This window comes from Papio anubis, chromosome 2, assembly GCF_008728515.1.
Source record: "Papio anubis isolate 15944 chromosome 2, Panubis1.0, whole genome shotgun sequence".
Classification (NCBI taxonomy): Eukaryota; Metazoa; Chordata; class Mammalia; order Primates; family Cercopithecidae; genus Papio; species Papio anubis.
Window position 1 is genome coordinate 159,919,702 of NC_044977.1, and position 17,694 is coordinate 159,937,395.

A 17,694-nucleotide genomic window follows, 5' to 3' on the forward strand; every position below is an offset into this window, starting at 1 on the left:
TCATCAGATGTTAAAAGTAACATGCATCATACCTCAATAGCCAACTGGTCCATCCTGTATTACTGAGTATCTATGCGTTGACTAGGAATTGTGTTCGTATTTGCAATTCACATAATAAAGTTTACTGAATCCAACCACCCATCTCAGTCCCCAAATAAAATAACTGGTTCTCATATAGATATTACACCTGTAAATTTGGTAGAAGAGAGTGGTACAGGTTGAACCAGTGCAGAATGACTCTGATAATGAAGATAGAGTTCTCATTGAAAGCCTGGGGCATAAATCACTGTCAAAGCCTGTCTCTTTACTCCGCCCACACAACCATAGGAGTTTCAGTCTTCCTAAAGAGTAGTGAGGTGTGAAGTTAAAAAGGTTTGGACAAGCATTTGGGAGCCTCTGAGGCTTATCTGAGCTAACCAAGCCTCCCAAGGCCATAAATCTCCAATGAAAGCTTCCAAGAGTGACATACTTCTTGTGGAATGTCCCCTAGCTTGGCTGCAATCCAGAAGGGCAGAGATGTGTGAACTGACAAGATAAAGTCAACAAATCCATTGCCCTTCCATCCCCTCCTAGCATTCCCTAGTCTGGCTTATGTGAATGTAGTAACATTTTAGGACTGTATTTGCCTACTTACAGCAATACTGCATTGAATTATCTTAAGGAAACAGGATGGCCCTTGATTGTTGTTTTCTGTCTATGGATGGGTTTTCTGTTGTTGTTGTTGTTGTTGTTGAATTGAAGAAAACAGTGTGAGCCAGGATATAATTGCCACCATAGCCACAAACCACAGACTCCTGGGTATTCTGTGTAGTGTTTCTGAGTATGTCCAGAGACCACATGCATCCAAATTGGCAAGTTGCTTGCTTCAGAGGCAGATTCTTGTAACCCACTCCAAACAAGTTAATCAGAATTTCTGGAGGTAAGACCTGGAAATCTGAAATTTAACAACTCTTCTTAGGTATACTAAATTCTTAGGCATAAAAACTTTTTATTGTGATTCCTCCAATACAAATTAGTGTTTTAACAGATGAGGACTGAGGCCCAGAAGAATAGAATGATCTGCCCAATGTCTCACAGCTGGTTAACATCAAAGACCACACTGGGACCCAAGTCTGTGCCTTCCCGGGCCTGTCCTTGATTCTCTACAACATCCTCCACATCTCCTAGGGCATTCACCAAAGCATAGCACAAGTCCTGTAGAGAAGTGCTTTGAGATACTTGCACCATCTCTGGGGCATGTAATCTGAGGGAAGAGGAGAGCCTTAACTGGACAGATTACATTCCAATTCTGTGCAGGCTCTCATATAAACAAGAGAGTAGAGAAAGTATCTCTGCACCATCTGGTTGTCCCTTCAGGCTCCCAGCATATTTTCCTGCTCTACCTGTCCTTACCTTATGCTTAGGAGAGGGTCTGATATTAGTAATTTGTTCGTCTGTATAAATAAGATAAAGAAATGTTATACTTGCATATGTTGTTTATCAGGTACTAGTATTTACTTATCAGCAAATAAACTATCAGGTTTATTTACTGTTAGAAGCCTTCCCTATCTGCATTGAACACTCCCAGACAACCCTTTGCGCAAGCCTCCGTTTTTGCCACCTCCACTGCATCACTATTATTTATTTGCATGCCCATCACCAGCACTATAACATCAGCATCTTGAGGGATGAAGCTGTCTTTCATTTTTATATTCTCATTGCCAGCTCAATTCCTAGTCTATTGTAGTTGATTTAAAAAAATGTGTGTGTGTATGTGTGTGTTTGTGCATATAATACATCCTTGCAACAACCTGGCAAATAGACAAAAAGTAATTCCCACCATAGAGGTGAATGAACTGAGTAGCCAAAGGCAAAGTGATATGAGGATGATTACATAGTTGTCCAGTGAAACAGAGGAGATTTGAATTGAATTCTGAATGACCCCGAGAATGCTGCTGTTTCCACCATACCAGAGCACTACCAAGTTCCCTTTTACCATCAAAGTATTCTCTCTCCTGCAAGTATTGACTTCTTTAACCAATTCTCTGATTTTGGAAAAGGAAGTTTTGCCCCATTAATGAAAACGTAGTGAGACAAATGCAAAATGTAAACTGAGAACAGATTTAGAAGAAAAAGAAAAGTAGCAAAGTCTACAGCCAGAGAGTCTAGAATGAGCAAGATACAAGGAGCACATAGAGGTAAATGGTGCGACAGGGTCTGTAAAAGAAGTTTATGCTTTGAGAAGCCCCTTCTACTAAATATATGGTCTGAGTTTCAAGATTAGAGGAAGCCTCATTAGTCTGGACACATGGTGCTAACAAGGAAGGTGGTATAACCGCAAGATAGCACAGAGCACCCCATGCAGATTTTATGCCCTAGATGCTCCATGTTTCCTCTCGAGGCTGGGGTCAGAGTGGGAGAACAGGCTAGGCAAGGAAAATGAGTGGTGGATGACTGTGCGCAAACTCATTTACAAGGCCTGTACCTGGTGGTGTGCCCAATATTAAGAATAGATCTTAAAACAAAGGCTAGTGGAAAGACCTGCATTTTACTTGGTCTTGCTCCATCAAGTAAAGCAGACTTCTGATGCGCCTCCCCCTTTAAAGTTAACCCTTCGATCATTTCCTTGCAAATTTCAAACAGCTCTTTGGATATGTTCGTCTACAGGTCACTTGGCTACTTCACGGCATGGATGACGCCATACCCTTCTCCTATGCATCATCTCTTGTTTATACTACCTTTGAAGCTAATAACAGCTAAGGGCCCTTCTTCACTTTCATTGTATTAGAAGCTCACATGAAGCATTAACCCATAAACCAGGGAGAGGAGTCATGTTACATGGATCCCAAAAATTCCAGCACCATTCCTCTCTTTGCTGTTGCCTTGGTGCATGGATACCTTAGTGTGTGAATGTCAATGCCATCTATGGCTGCTGGACATCCCAGATGCTGATACTTGTACCATCCTTTCACCCTCAGCCCCCAAGAAGCAACCCAACTGCATAGAGATATAGATCAACCCTCAGGATGCCCTAAACTGGATTCCTGGGGCTCTTGTTTCATCAAAATCACTTCCTCTGTTCTCTTGACACATGTCATTATATTCCTTGCTGTTTTGGGAAAAAACACTCTTTAAAGGTGTCTTTTTATTTATAGCCACCTCCCTAGAACTGAGACATGAGTCCATGGGGACAGAGCCTGGGGACAAACCTGAGTGATTGTCACCAGACTTTGCTCAGCTTTGCCCCATCCCTCCAGCATCCAGTCCTTTTTTCCTGGACCCATCTTGCCAGAATACTTTCACTTCACCTTAGATTGAGTCCATCAGAAGATACTCAGGCCCTTGTACAGACAGATTTCCACTAGTACTGCCCACCAGTCTAGCCAAGGTGAATTCCAGGGATGAACATGACTGAGGCCCCATTCCAGATCACCACTTCTGGAATTATATCTATGTAATTTTGATTTGAGAAACTCTCTCCTTCCTTTAGGTCCTAGGTATGGCCATCTTATAGGGTCTGCCCTCTCCTAGGAAGAGTTCTATTTCATTACATTTGGCATTCAGCACTGCCAAATTCAGAAGTCCAAATCAGAGCGTTCATGTTGTAAATGAAAGAGTTTCTTTTAACTCCCATCCTAGCAGCTAGGTTGATGTCAGAAGGTTGTTGTCAAGTCTACAGTGAGAAAAAAAAACAATAAAATTAAGGGACAATAATCAAGGGAACTTGACCCCTCTTCCCATGTATACAACTGGCCAAAATCTGCCCCTAAGCAAGTCACAACCTCTAAACAAGCTGATATATATATTTGGTATTATTCTCATAGATGTTTACAGTCCTGTACAAACCATTAAACTAATTTTGTGTCAAATGTTGTCACTGAAGTTTTAAAGAAATACATCATTCCAAATACTAAATTAAGGATCAAATTCTCATAACCCCCTAATAATTGGTGGACCTAATTGTGATTGTATGTATTTGCCTAAAAGCTCCATAAAATGACAGAGTATTGCTTGACTTCCTAAAGCTACAGTTAGAAGACTGTTCTAGACTGAGTGATATGAGAACACAGTTTGCTTTTTACATTTCTGACCCAATTAGCCTTTCATTTTGATGGTCTGAATTTAAAATTCATTTTGTAAATAAACCCAGTGGGGCTCCTCCTCAATTGACCACTTTGGGTAATTGTTTTTTTTTGGGAGGGGGTAATTTTAAAGAGTATCTATTATCAAAGAGAAATTTTAAAACATATATATTTATACCATGTGGTCAGACATCCTTGAATTAGTTGGTTAAAAAAAAAAGAAAAAGGAAAAAGTGCCCTTGGAAAGGTACGTAGCAGAAGTAAACTATGAAGATATGTGGTATAGTGAAAAGGGCCCAGGATGTGAAGAAATAAAGCCAGATTCACAGCCTAATTCAATTCTTACTAGCTCTGTGTTTTGGAATAAATCACCTTCAGTTGCTTTATTGCATTTCAGGATCATCACCTATAAAAAATGGACTCTCCCGTCTCATGGACCTCTGGTGAGGATCACCATGAGACAATAAACATGTGACTCTTCATTGTCAAAGAGACATAATGATACCTAACAAAATAAAACAAAGGGAGTATTATTTATCAGGTATTGATATTTAACAATTTTATTGCTTTAATATAATTAACCCGGGCTTTGGAACAAAGATTGAAAAAAAGATAAAGATGCAATGCCACGTAACCGGAGGATTTTGGACAGGACCTCAGAGAGCATTCATTCCAATTCTCATTCCCAGACACATATTTTATAGAGTAGAAAACTGAGGCATGGAGGAGGTGAGAAGCTTGCCCAAGGTCTCACAGCATTATCCTCAGAGCTTGGAATAGAACTCAGGTCTCCTGCTCTCTAGCTCCCAGCAACCTCTACAATCCCTAAAGCTGTTTCTAGAATCCCGTCTCTTCGATCCTGTGCCTACAACCCATGTTGACAACCATTAAAGCATATTATTCAGTTTGATTGCCTTCTTTAAATAATAATTAACCAGTTTATTACAATACCTTTCCTTCCCTTTGCAGTGCAGAGACAGGGCCAAACACTCAGAGAATTGTCATAGACTCAACTCAGGGAGAAAAGCCTTTTTTGTTTACTCATCAAATATTTATCTGAGTTCTTACTTGTGCCCCAAAACTATGCTAACCTTGATAAAAATCTCAGTGATCAGAAGTCCTTCAAGTGGTGGATATACTCACAAGCCAATGATTACCACGTAATTAGCAATATGTTAAAGCAAATATAAATGGATTACATAGAAGCTTAGAGTATGGTATGACTAAGGAGCCAGAAGAAATTTGACAGATATTTCTGCTTTACCTGAAAAAAATTGACAAGTTGTAACATTAAAAAAATAAAAATTTTAAAGCCAAGAGAAAAAGAACATATTTCCTTTATGAGAATTGTGCACTGATGAGCAGCAGTTATGTTATTTGATGATCACAGTTTGGACAGCTGGTTTCTGCCCACCAGGAACTGAATCAGATTCAGATCCTTTGAACTCTGATGTCAAAGTCAGTCACATTTTCAACACCCTGGATATTCTTTTTGTTAGTATTATTATACTTTAAATTCTGGGTTACATGTGCAGAACATGCAGTTTTGTTACATGGGTATACACATGCCATGGTGGTTTGCTGCACCCATCAACCCGTCACCTACATTAGGTATTCCTCCTAATGTTATCCCTCTCCTAGCACCCCCCCACTCCCCGACAGGCCCTGGTGTGTGATGTTACCCTCCCTGTGTCCATGTGTTCTCATTGTTCAACTCCTACTTATGAGTGAGAACATGCAGTGTTTGGTTTTCTGATCTTGGATATTCTATAGCAGCAGTAGTTGGTTAACCCCTCTGTTTCTTAGTTCCTTCATCTATTCAGTAGGGATGATAATAATAATGTCTCACTGAGAGGATTACTCTGAAGATTAAATGAATCAGAGCATGACAAATGGTTACAACAACACCTGGGACAAAGTGAGTGTTCAATAAATGTTGGCATTTTAGTATGAGAGGACCAATTGTGTGTCACTGAAAACTCATTTCAGAATGTTACTACATGAAAACCAGGGAAGAGGTAAAGAAGGTTGTATCAGTCAGAGTTCCTCCCAAGAAACAGAACCATGAGGATGTACATATATTAAGATATTTATGACAAGGAATTGGCTAATGTAATTGTGGGGGCTGGCTAGGCAAGTCCAAAGTCTGTATATGAGGCCATCAGGAAGGGCAGACTGGAAATTCTAGGGCAGGAGCTGAAGATCCTGTCCACAGGTAGAATTTATCCTTCAGAAAAGCCTCAATGCTCCTTTTAAGGCTTTTCAATTAATTGTATCAGGCCCATCCAGATTATTGAAAAAAATTTGCTTTACTTAATTTTTAATAGCTATTTTGAAATATAATTGGTATATAAAGAATTGTACATACTTAATGTGCATAATTTGACGACTTTTGACATATGCAAACACCTGTGATACTATCACAAGCTAATTGACATATCCAACACCTCCAAAAGTTTCCTTGTATCAATTTACTTATTTGTTTGTTTGTTAGAACACTTAACGTGAGATCTACTCACTTAACAAATTGTGAAGTGTGCAATACTATACTGTTCACTATAAGCACTATGTTGTATATTACCTCTCTAGAACTTATTCATCTAACATGACTAAAACTTTGTACTTATTGAATGACAACTCCCCAATTCCCCACCTTCCAGCCCCTGGCAACCACTATTCTCTGCTTCTATCAGTTTGACTATTGTATGTGCTTCACATAAGTGGAATCATGTAGTATTTGTCCTTCTGTGACTGGTTTAGTTCATTTAACATAGTGTTCTCCACGCTCACCCCTGATATGGTTTGGATATTCGTCCTTTCCAAATCTCATGTTGAAATGTGATTCCCAATGTTGGAGATGGGGCTTGGTGGGGGGTGTTTGGGTCATAGGGGTGGAGTCTTCCTGAATAGCTTTGTGCCCTTCTTGCTGTAATGAGTGAGTTCTTGCTTTGAGTTCACACAGGAGCTGGTTGTTAAAGAGCCTGGCTCCTCCCTCACTCTCTCATTCTCCTGCTCTCACCACGTTACTTGCTGGCTCCCCTTCACCTTGCCCCATGACTGCAAGCTTCCTGAGACCCTCACCAGAAGCAGATGGCAGTACCGTGCTTTCTGTATAGCTTGCAGAACCATGAGCCAATTTTTCTTTGAAAATTACGCAGCCTCAAGTATTCCTTTATAATGGTGTAAGAACAGACTAACACAGTCCCTGTTGTCAGAAATGGCAGGATTTCCTTCTTTTTTAAGGCTGAATAATATTCCATTGTATGTATATGTGCCACATTTTCTTTATCCATTCACTCATCAGTGAATATTTAGGTTATTACCATATCTTCACTATTATGAACAATGCTGTAATGAACCTGAGAGTGCAGACATCCTGTTCAAGATGCTGATTTCACTTCTTTTGTCTATCTACCCCGATGTGGGATTGCTGAATCATATGGTAATTCTATTTTAAATTTTTTGAAGAACCTCCATATTGTTTTCCATAGCTGTTGCACCATTTTATATTCCCAAAAACAATGTACCAAGGTTCCAATTTCTCCACATCCTCACGAATACTTGTTATCTTTTGTGTGTGTGCATTTTAAAAAATATTAGCCACCCTAGCAGGTGTAAGGTGATATCTCATTGGAGTTTGATTTGCATTTTCCTGATAATTAATGATGCCAAGCACCTTTATATACACCTGTTGGCCGTTTGTATGTCTTCTGTTAGAAATGCCTATCCAAGCTTTATGTCAATTTTTAAATTGAGTTATTTGTTTGTTTTGCTATTGAGTTGTAGGAGTTTCTTATTTTATTTAGAAAATTAACCCTTTATGAGCTACATGGTTTGGAAATATTTTATGCCATTCCGTAGTCTGCCCACTAATTCTGTTGATTATTTCCTTTGCTGTGCAGAAGCCTTTTAGTTTGATGTAGTCCTACCTGTCTATTTTTGCTTTTATTACCTGTGCTTTTATCATTATATCCAAGAAATAATTGCCAAGACCAACGTCAAGACTTTATCCTTATGCATTCTTCTAGGAACTTTATGGTTTCATGTTTTATGTTTCAGTCTTTAATCCATTTTGAGCTGATTTTTGTGTATGATATAAGGTATAGGTCTAATTTCATTTTTTATGTGAATATCCAGTTTTCCAAACACAATTTGTTGAAGAGCTATCATTTCCCCATTGTGTATTATTGACTCCCTTCTCAAAGTTCAGTTGAATATATATGCATAGTTTTGATTTTGGCCTCTCTATTCTGTTCTATTGGTCTATTTGCCTATCTTTATGCCAATAAACACTATTTTAATTATTGTAGCTTTGTAATGTATTTTAAAATCAGGAAATGTGATGTCACCAGATTTGTTCTTCTTTCTCAAGATCATTTTGGCTATTCTGGGTTGAAAAAAAATTAATACATTTTCATGATAAAATCACTCAACAAACTAGGTATAGAAGAAATGTACCTTAATATAATAAAGACCATCTATGACAAGCTCACAGCTAACATCATACTCAATAGTAAAAAGATTAAAAGCTTTTCCGCTAAGATCAGGAAGAAGACAAGTATACCCACTCTCATCATCTCCATTTAACATAGTCGTGGAAGACCAGGCCAGCATGGTGGCTCATGCCTGTAATCCCAGCACTTTAGGAGGCGGAGGCGGGCAGATCACGAAGTCGAGAGATGGAGACCATTCTGGCCAACATGGTGAAACCTCATCTCTACTTAAAAAAAAAAGAATTAGCTGGGCATGGTGGTGTGTGCCTGTAGTCCCAGCTACTCGGGAGGTTGAGGCAGGAGAATCACTTGACCCTTGGAGGCAGAGGTTGCAGTGAGCTGAGATCATTCCACTGCACTCCAGCCTGGCGAGACAGCAGGACTCCATCAAAACAAACAAACAAACAAAAAAAAAAAAAAAAAACATAGTCCTGAAAATTCTAGCCAGAGCAATTAGGATAGATGAAATAAAAGGCAAACAAATCAGAAAGAAGAAGTAAAGTTATCTCTATTTACAAGTGATATAATCCTATATATACTAAACCCTAAAGTCTTCATGAAAATAAACTGTTAAATCTAATAAAGGAATTCAGGATAAAATAAAGTTGCAGGATACAAAATCAACATACAAGAATTAGTAACCTTTCTATATATTTAAAATGAACTATCTGAAAAGGGAATTAAGAAAACACTTCCTTTTACAATAGCATTAAGAACAATAAAATACTTAGGGATAAACTTAACCAAAGAGTTGAAGGACTTCCACACTGAAAACTACACAATATTGATGAAAGAAATCAAAGAATACACAAATAAATGGAAAGACCTTTCATGTTTATGAATTGAAAGACTTAATGTTCAAATGTCCATACTACAAAAGTAATCTATAGATTTGAAGTTATCTCCAATAAAAATCTCAAAGGCATTTTTTACAGAGATGGAAAAAGCAACCCTAAAATTCATATGGAACCACAAAACCTTCTTTACTTTAAAGTAAACTGATTATAAACTGTGTAACCACATATATAAAATAGATTATTATTTGATTGAATAACTGGGAACTGTTAGCCAGTTAGCCTTGTTGACACATGAAGCTGACCATCAAAAAAGCTAGTGTACTATAAGTTGGCATAACACATTTCTTTTAATGGGTTCAAGGCAATCATAAAACAAGAGTAGAAGGGAGTAACCCAATACCTCAGACCCACTTATCCATGCATTCTACCGACAGAGCTGAGGACCCCAGGGACAATGCACAGACTACTTGCCTTTGCATCCTTTTGTGTGGAAACAGTGAGCAGGTTCTTTCTCTGTATTTTTTGGTGTGCCCACTAAACCTTAGAGGATTCTAGTAGTTTACAGTTTCAAAGAATGGAGATTTTACACAGAGCAGACTCATGAGACCTTGATTCTAAGTTCCTGCTTCTATTAAGAGGTAGTATGGCATAACAACAACAACATATACATGTGTGTGTATGCGTGTGTGTGTGTGTGTGTGTGTGTGTGTGTGTGTATCAGCTATGACATTAGAAACCTGGGTTCAGATCCACCTTTGTCACTTACCAGGTGTCTAGTCAAGTCACATTCCCTCTCCCAGCCTGTAAATGGCATCTGTGAATGGCAGTTAACCTGTAAATGGTAATAATATTGTCATGTCATGGTTATTGTGAAGAATTAAAGACCATAAACACAAATGGCCTGGGTTTGTAAAAGATGCTCAGTTAAGACAAGCTATGATGCTTAACTTCCTATAGTTGAAGGATTCCCTAGTGTTAGTTGTGTAGTTTCAGGAAAGTTCCTTCATCTTTCTGTGCCTCAGTCTCCTCATCTGTAAAATAAGCATACAATAAGTTGTTCTGTGGATTAAGTGAGTTAATATGTATGATGTGCTCTGAACAATGTCTGGCACAAAGTACACACTATATACTTTATAACTACTATAATTTGTGTTTGTGTGGTAGTGACGAAATCAAGGAGGTATGAAAACCGGATTTTAGTCCAACCTGTACTGGGTGAACTGGCAGAAGTCACTTATCTGTCATCAATTTTCTTTTCTGTAAAAGGAGGGGGTTAATTAGACCATCTGTCAGGCTTATGCATTTTAAAAGATTTTATACCTAAACTGCTCTGTGAGATGTAAGAACCTGAGAAGGTTTTCTGGCTTGTAGGTAGTTTTGAGGTGCTGTGCTCTCACAGATGTGTCAAGGCCTTCTTATTGATTCACACCAAGGACTCTGCCTCTGTCTCAGTTTTTCTGCAGGGTGGTTCATCTGTTGACTTTTCACCAAGATGCGTTCCTCTGTCAGCTGTATCAGAGCTGTCATGAGCCTGCTTCATGCCAGGGAGAGAAGGAAAGACAGTGTTTTTATTTGTCTGCTTCACTGTGTCTTTCTTCCTTTGGGATCCCGTCTCAGGAAGGTCAAAATAAAATTCTGCAACTGCCCGGATGAGGAATGCTAGCTGATTGAAGAAACAGGCTCCTGTAAGCAGCACTGCCTGCTGCCGAGAGGCCCCCGACGGAGTTCTGTCAAGCCTGACTCATCCTCCAGTTCAGGGAGGCCTGGTGGTCACTACCTTTCTCCCCAGCCAGAGAGTACATTGCAAACATCTTAAAGGCTTGAGGTTGGCAGTTTAAGGGGGAACGGTAATTCACCAAAGCATGACGGGAAATCTAGTGGAGAGCAAAGAAGGGGTGAATGGGATGTGTGCCCTGTCCCCTAAAGAAGGGAACTCCTCCTCTTTCCCATTTCAGGGGAGTGTTTAAAAGGTTGCTCCCACTTCTTTTCTTCTATTGGCTTCTGCCTCCTTTGCCTTTTTATTTGCTCCTTCCAAAGGTAAAAGAGTAAGTGTCTGATGTCAAATGCAGGCATTTAGTGGGCTGTACTTACTATCAGGCAATGTTATGAGCCTCAAATACAAGGTCCCAGGAACCACTCTTCTTCCTCTTTCTATATCTAAACCCAGCAAGCTTTCTTCTACTCCTTTCTCCAGGTAAGGAGTGTGTGAGTGCCAGGGTCAATAAGGAGGGGCTGGCACACAGAGAGAAAAGCACCTGATTGTAACAGCAGATCAATTCAGTGTTCTACAATGTGATGATCACAGTGCACATCCTGAGCAATTTTCCAAATGACTGAATCATTTATTTGTTCCACTGTTCATTGAAAAATGAGGTAGAACTTCATCCTAACTTGAATTAAAGGGGTCCCATCACTCCTATCAAAGCTACATTGCATTGCATAGCATTTCAAGCAGAATGAGCTAAGCCTTTCATTGACTTCATTTTGCATCCTATGCAACTAGAACTAATCTTAGCATCTCTGAATTAGAAGAAAGTTCAAAAACATCCCACCAAATGTTTGTAACTGTCTGCTTGACTTTCTCTACTGTGTTTTTTGCATGTGGTCCTGCAGTTTCTGCTTGAACATTTCCAGCAATAAAACACGTTTTAACAAACAGGTTCTTTTGTTTGGTACAGGTTTATTGGAAAATGCTTCCTTTGTTACTTCTTTGTAACCTCTTAAAATTCTGTTTTTCTTACTTTTGGAATCAGAAAAAAATAAATTATAATACCTATTCCTACGACAGTACTTTAAGTACTTGGATGGTTCTTAGACTAAGTTATGCTGCAGTAATCTCAATGGCTGAAAGGTTTATTTCTTACCTACATATAGGTCATCTGAGAGTTCTATGCTACCCTCACTTAGGGACTCAGGTTGGCAGAATAGCCACGGTATTTCTGTTGAGCTCCACCACTCCACAGTATTTCTGTAAAGTTCCACCCCTAGATTTACCTTTCAAGCTGTCTCTCCACAGTCCTGCTCCCCATTCAGTTCTCAGTCATTGCAGTGGGCCATCTCACACGGCACTCTGGTCTGCTTTGTCCCCACAATATGGACACAGCCCCTCTCCTTTATTCTCCAAGTCACCATCAGCATAATGATGTTATGGGTAGCAGGTTTGGTAGAGTGTTGGGGTTAATGGAAGAAGGGCAAGTTGGGAGAGGGGGAACGGAGGGGAGACGTATATAAATAATCTCACCTTGAAAATTAGACATCACAGTTTCAAAAATTCCTTACCTGTCTCTCCCCTCCTCCCACCCCAAACTTGGGTCCATCTTCAGCCCTCTGAGGAAACCCACCCTAATTTCTTCTCAGTTCTCATGTCTTGGTCCCACCTCTGTGTCTCCAGTTGTTATCAAAGAGAAAATTCAACTTGACCATTACTTTTTTCAGCAGAGAAATTTAGCTCCTTTTGTCTTAATCTCTTCCATTCTTATTTATTCTAATGCATTCTCCTTCCTAACCAAAGGGCTTCTTAATATATCGTAGGCAAAATAATTATCTGCCAAATCCTCCCTATTTAAAGAGATAGCAGAAGCTGAGAAATTAGTTTTTCTTGATGTCTTAAAAAGGTCATTGCAAATGTTTTTCTTTCCTACCAACCCCATTTTAGAGAAACTTTCAAACACTGTAAGTGTGAGGGTTAATATTAGGGGTCAACCTCATTGGATTGAAGGATGCCTAGGTGACTAGAAAAGTCTTGTTTCTGGGTATGTCTGTGAGGGTATTGCCAGAGGAAACTGCCATTTGAGTCAGTGGACTGAGAGAGGAAGATCACCCTCAATATGGGTGGGCACTATCCAATCGGCTACTAGCATGGCTAGAACAAAGCAGGTGGAAGAAGGTGGTATAACCTTGCTTGCCTGCCGAGTCTTCTGATTTCCTTCTTTTTCCCATGCCACATGCTTCCTTCCACTCTTCCTGCCCTTGGACATCAGAATCCAGGTTCTTTGGCCTTTGGACTCTGGGACTTGCATCAGTGGCTTCCTGGGGGCTCTCAGACCTTCAGCCACAGACTGAAGGCTGCACCGTCAGTGTCCCTGGTTTTGAGACTTTCAAATTTGAACTGAGTCACTACCGGCTTCTCTCTTCCCACCTTGCAGACGGCCTAACATGACAGGACTTTGCCTTGTAATTGTGTGAGCCAATTCTCCCCAATAAACATCCTTTCATATATACACACATTGTACTAGTTCTGTCCCTCTGGAGAACACTGACTAATACAGTAAGCATGGATCATAAAGGGTGAATTTGGGAGTACTGAGGGAGTCAGAACATGAAAGACCTTGGAAGACCTGCTAGCCTATATACATTTTGATTTTAAGCAGGGAATTAACATAATTAGTGGGTTCTAAGGGGCATGGGAGTACAAGTGAGACAAGGAGACAAGCTGGGAGACTGTTGCAGTAATGCAGATGAGAAGGAGCAGTAGGAATAGAGAGAAGTGCTGGAGTCAAGCCATAGTTAGGAGACAGAATGGAGAGGACTTGGTGTGGGAGAGTGAGTGGAGAGAGGAATATCAGGAATGATGCCCAGTTTTCTGTTTGCAGCAACTGGATGAGTGTTGATGCAATTCACTGTGACAGAAAATAAATGAGTAGGAGTAAATTTAGGGGGAAACGATGTTTCATTCTAGACAGATCATATTGTAGATCTGTGAGGCATCCTGCAGGATCTGGGAACAGATTACCAAGTCAGATTTTTCAGGCAAGACTGGCCAGTGGGATCTGCACCCTGAAGAAGAGCTAAGCTGCCTCTCAGAGCCCCAATATTCCAAGGAAAACCTCTGAGCAAAAGGTCCCTTTGCTGCCTTGTTCTTATTTGAGGTCTGATATTCTTTCCTGCAAATCTTTGGCTTCAGATGTAGAAATGATATCTAAAGTGCTTAAGACTCCAGTCCAGCCTCCACCCTTGGAATACATGGAGACCTTCCTCTTCATTTAGATATGTGACCAAGCAGAGGGATTGCTGCTGATTCAGGCTAGTCACTCTAAAAAGTATCACTCGGGAGCTGAGGATTTAGCCCTTTTGTTAGAAGTGAATGGTTGCATCTTGTGTGTGATGGGTGCAAAATATTTACCAGTGTGGTAAATATCTGGTGTTGTCTGTGCACTATTTTCCAACCATTTTTCACGTAGGTACGTTTAAAGATTTTTTGTCTTCCTAATAATTTGTGTTGTCATTGCTATTTTGCCTTCCGAAAAAAAAAATAGAAAAAGAAAAATGTGATTAATATGGCCCCACTCAAATCATGAAGCAGGAGCTGCCATGTGGAAGCTATATACATGGACTCACGCATCTAATGCCAATGTAAACCAGGGAGGCTATCTGCTATGCATAAAAGAGTACTGGAATTGGAAGCAGGGCACCTGCCTTCAAGTCCCAGGTTTTCATTCACGAGAAGGTCCCTTTGGCAAGTCGCTTATCTCCTTTGGGTCTTACTGGCCTTATCTAAAAAATGGGCAAATCATTGTAGTCACTGCCGCATCACAGGGCCATTTGCAGATTGTGGCAAAAAGTCCAAGTAAAGGGCTAGAGAAACCAGAATTACATCCCACATGCTTCAATCTTAGACTCCCAGGCTTTGGTTCCAGACCAAACATCTTTCATCTACTCCTTCTCATAAAGTTCACATTGCCTTCAGCTGCTGTGGCTACATTCTTAATTTTTTAAGAAAAATAATTGTTTTCTCTTACAGTGCATAGTATGGGACTGGGACTCCAATGGCAAGCATGACTTCATTGGAGAATTCACCTCGACATTCAAGGAGATGAGAGGAGCAATGGAAGGGAAACAGGTACATGGTCAACCACTTTTGGTTTTGCCTCAAGTCTCTATGATGCATCCTTAGAACCCAGCTACAAATGAAACAGTGAGAAGCAAAACATCAATGTATGATTAAGTGTGATAAGAAGGGAACATGGTAGGATGTGAGTACCTAGATTCTAGAACTAGCCCAATCCAAAGCAGTTGTGTGTCCTTGGACAAGACACTGACCCCAAACGTTAGTTTCTCCATTAGTAAAATGGAAAAGTTACATGAGAGTACTTCTAACTTCCTTTAGATGTGTAGCCTTGAAAACATGACTTAATCTCTCCATGCCTCATTTTGCTCTCCTGTAAGAGTGATAATTGTACCTACCTCATAGAATTTTGTGAAGATTAAATGAGACAATCCAAGGTGCTAGCAGAGCACCCAGCACACAGCTAGCATTTCCAAAATATCTGCTATTAACAGTAGTATTCTTTCTAGGTCTATATTTCCATGATTTGGTGACATTAATAATAATTTCATGCTTTGGAGAAATTATTTGAATCTTCCAAATTTTCATATGGGTACCAGGTTTTCTTCTAGTTCCATCATTTTACTCTTACACACTTGATGCCAAGACCTGTACACAAACACTACCACATACCACTAAGACACATTGCCCCACACAGAAACCTAAACTTCCCTCAGATACACACACTTTCATATCATATAATATCTAGATGGATAGATAAATAGATAGATGGATAGTCATCTGGGCCCAAATCATGCAACTTCTCCTGTTACCTGTTTATTGTTCACTTGCCCAATTTCCAGCTGAAATAACTCTTTGCCTGGGGGCTTTCTCTATCTGCTGGAGCCTGTTTTATCCATGCCCAAAGCAAGCTAGATGTGTGGAAGAAGATGTAACAGGAGGTAGCCCTCAACAAATAACTAATGGAAGTTGGGGTATAAATACCCCAGCTCCCTTGCCCTTCAGTTGACAAAACTCTGAGGTATATGCTCCATACAGTTTCCCAGAGTTCCCCAGCAGGCCCTAGTTGTTCACAGTGGTAACTGACTTGATAATGCACCATTTCTGGGATGCCTCCTCTATCTAAGTTCCCACTCCTCTATTCATACTTCCTGGTACCACCTCCCAGATGGCCTACTTGCACTTATATTCTTGCCTCAAAGTTTGCTTCTTGAGGAACTCAACCCAAGATACCTGCTATTCTTACTCTGGAGTTCACTGTCCTCGTGGAGCAGAAAGAAGTGAAAGTAGAGGGCCCAGTGCTTTTGAGAAAGTCTTTTTCTTTAGAGATAATACTCTATGCCTGTTCTGATCAGAAGTGCTAATTAGAGATGCCCCAACTCATTTTTCAACTCTCTCATATGTAAGGTCAGGATACAGGCAAACTGCATGGAAATGAACTAACTTTTTTTAAATTCAGAAACTTAATCTGAATCAGATTATTTGTTGAATACATACCTTTGGTCTGGAAACTCAATGGAAACAGTGACAGCTTTCCCCTTAGCTCCTGCAAAACCTGCTGTAAATGCTTTATTAGGTACTCAGCATTACAAGAAACTTGTCAAACACACAGAGACCATCACCCACAAGCCAGGATGCAGAGTTTCAGAGGCACAGTTAAAACCAACACTAAATTATAAGGAAAGTCATTCCCAAGATAACAAGGAATATAGCTAGAGAATATTGCTCTGCTGAATATGCAGAACTAGTCCTATTTAGCTACTAAATCAATGACAGCATTCATACCACCTGCTAGAGTTCTAAAGAGTTTTATAAAGTTTTGCCTTATCTACTTCTATGAATAGAAATAGTCCAAGCAGTAAATAGGGGAAATATTTCATCTTATTAATTAAATATTAAAAGTAAGAATGTAACACATATCATAAATGAAATACACCAAAACATAATGCTTTCAAACAGATCTTTTAAGTTCCATTGAGGAAATGGACCATATGCTAATGTGCTTTTCTGTGTCACTGAGATACCAGAAAAACTTTAGTTTAACTACCCAGCCACCATTTTGGTGTATTTATATAGTGGGAAATATTCTCTTATTTATTGATTCTACAATATTTATCAAGTAGCACCTAGCAAATTCCAAGCACTCTGCCAGGCTCTAAATGTGCCATGACTAACAATGCTGACATGGTCCCTGCCCTCCTGAAGCTTACAGAGTGGTGAGAGTCAGGATGGAATAGAAACACACATAAAAAAAGTTAAAATACAACTACAATTTGTGACAAATGCTATTACAAAACGGGACCAGTTTCATTATAAAAGTGTGCATATAGAAAAGATAATCTGACATTTAAGTTGAGGCCCCTTAAGGATTAAAAAGCCAACATGTAATGAGTGAGAGAAAAGCATTTGAAGCGAAAGGAATAGTAGTGCAAAATAGAGAGGCAGGGATGAGCTTGGTGTGATTGAGGACCTGGAAAGACACCAGTGTATCTGAAGCAGAGAGTGAAAGAGCCATTCATAGGATGTAGTCAGAGATAGAGGCAGAGGCCAGGAAAAGC

At 39.8% G+C, this 17,694-nt stretch overlaps 1 protein-coding gene across 4 annotated transcripts in view; it reads left to right on the top strand.

Moving 5' to 3' along the window:
- Window positions 1-17,694, top strand: part of CPNE4 (copine 4) — a 505,087-nt gene that overhangs the window by 429,607 nt on the left and 57,786 nt on the right. For all 4 annotated transcript variants that reach the window (XM_021934867.2, XM_021934870.2, XM_021934868.2 and 1 more), the window contains exon 8: window positions 15,092-15,190. In XM_021934867.2, coding sequence (XP_021790559.1) covers window positions 15,092-15,190 — 99 coding nt within the window. The remainder of the gene's footprint in view (window positions 1-15,091; window positions 15,191-17,694) is intronic.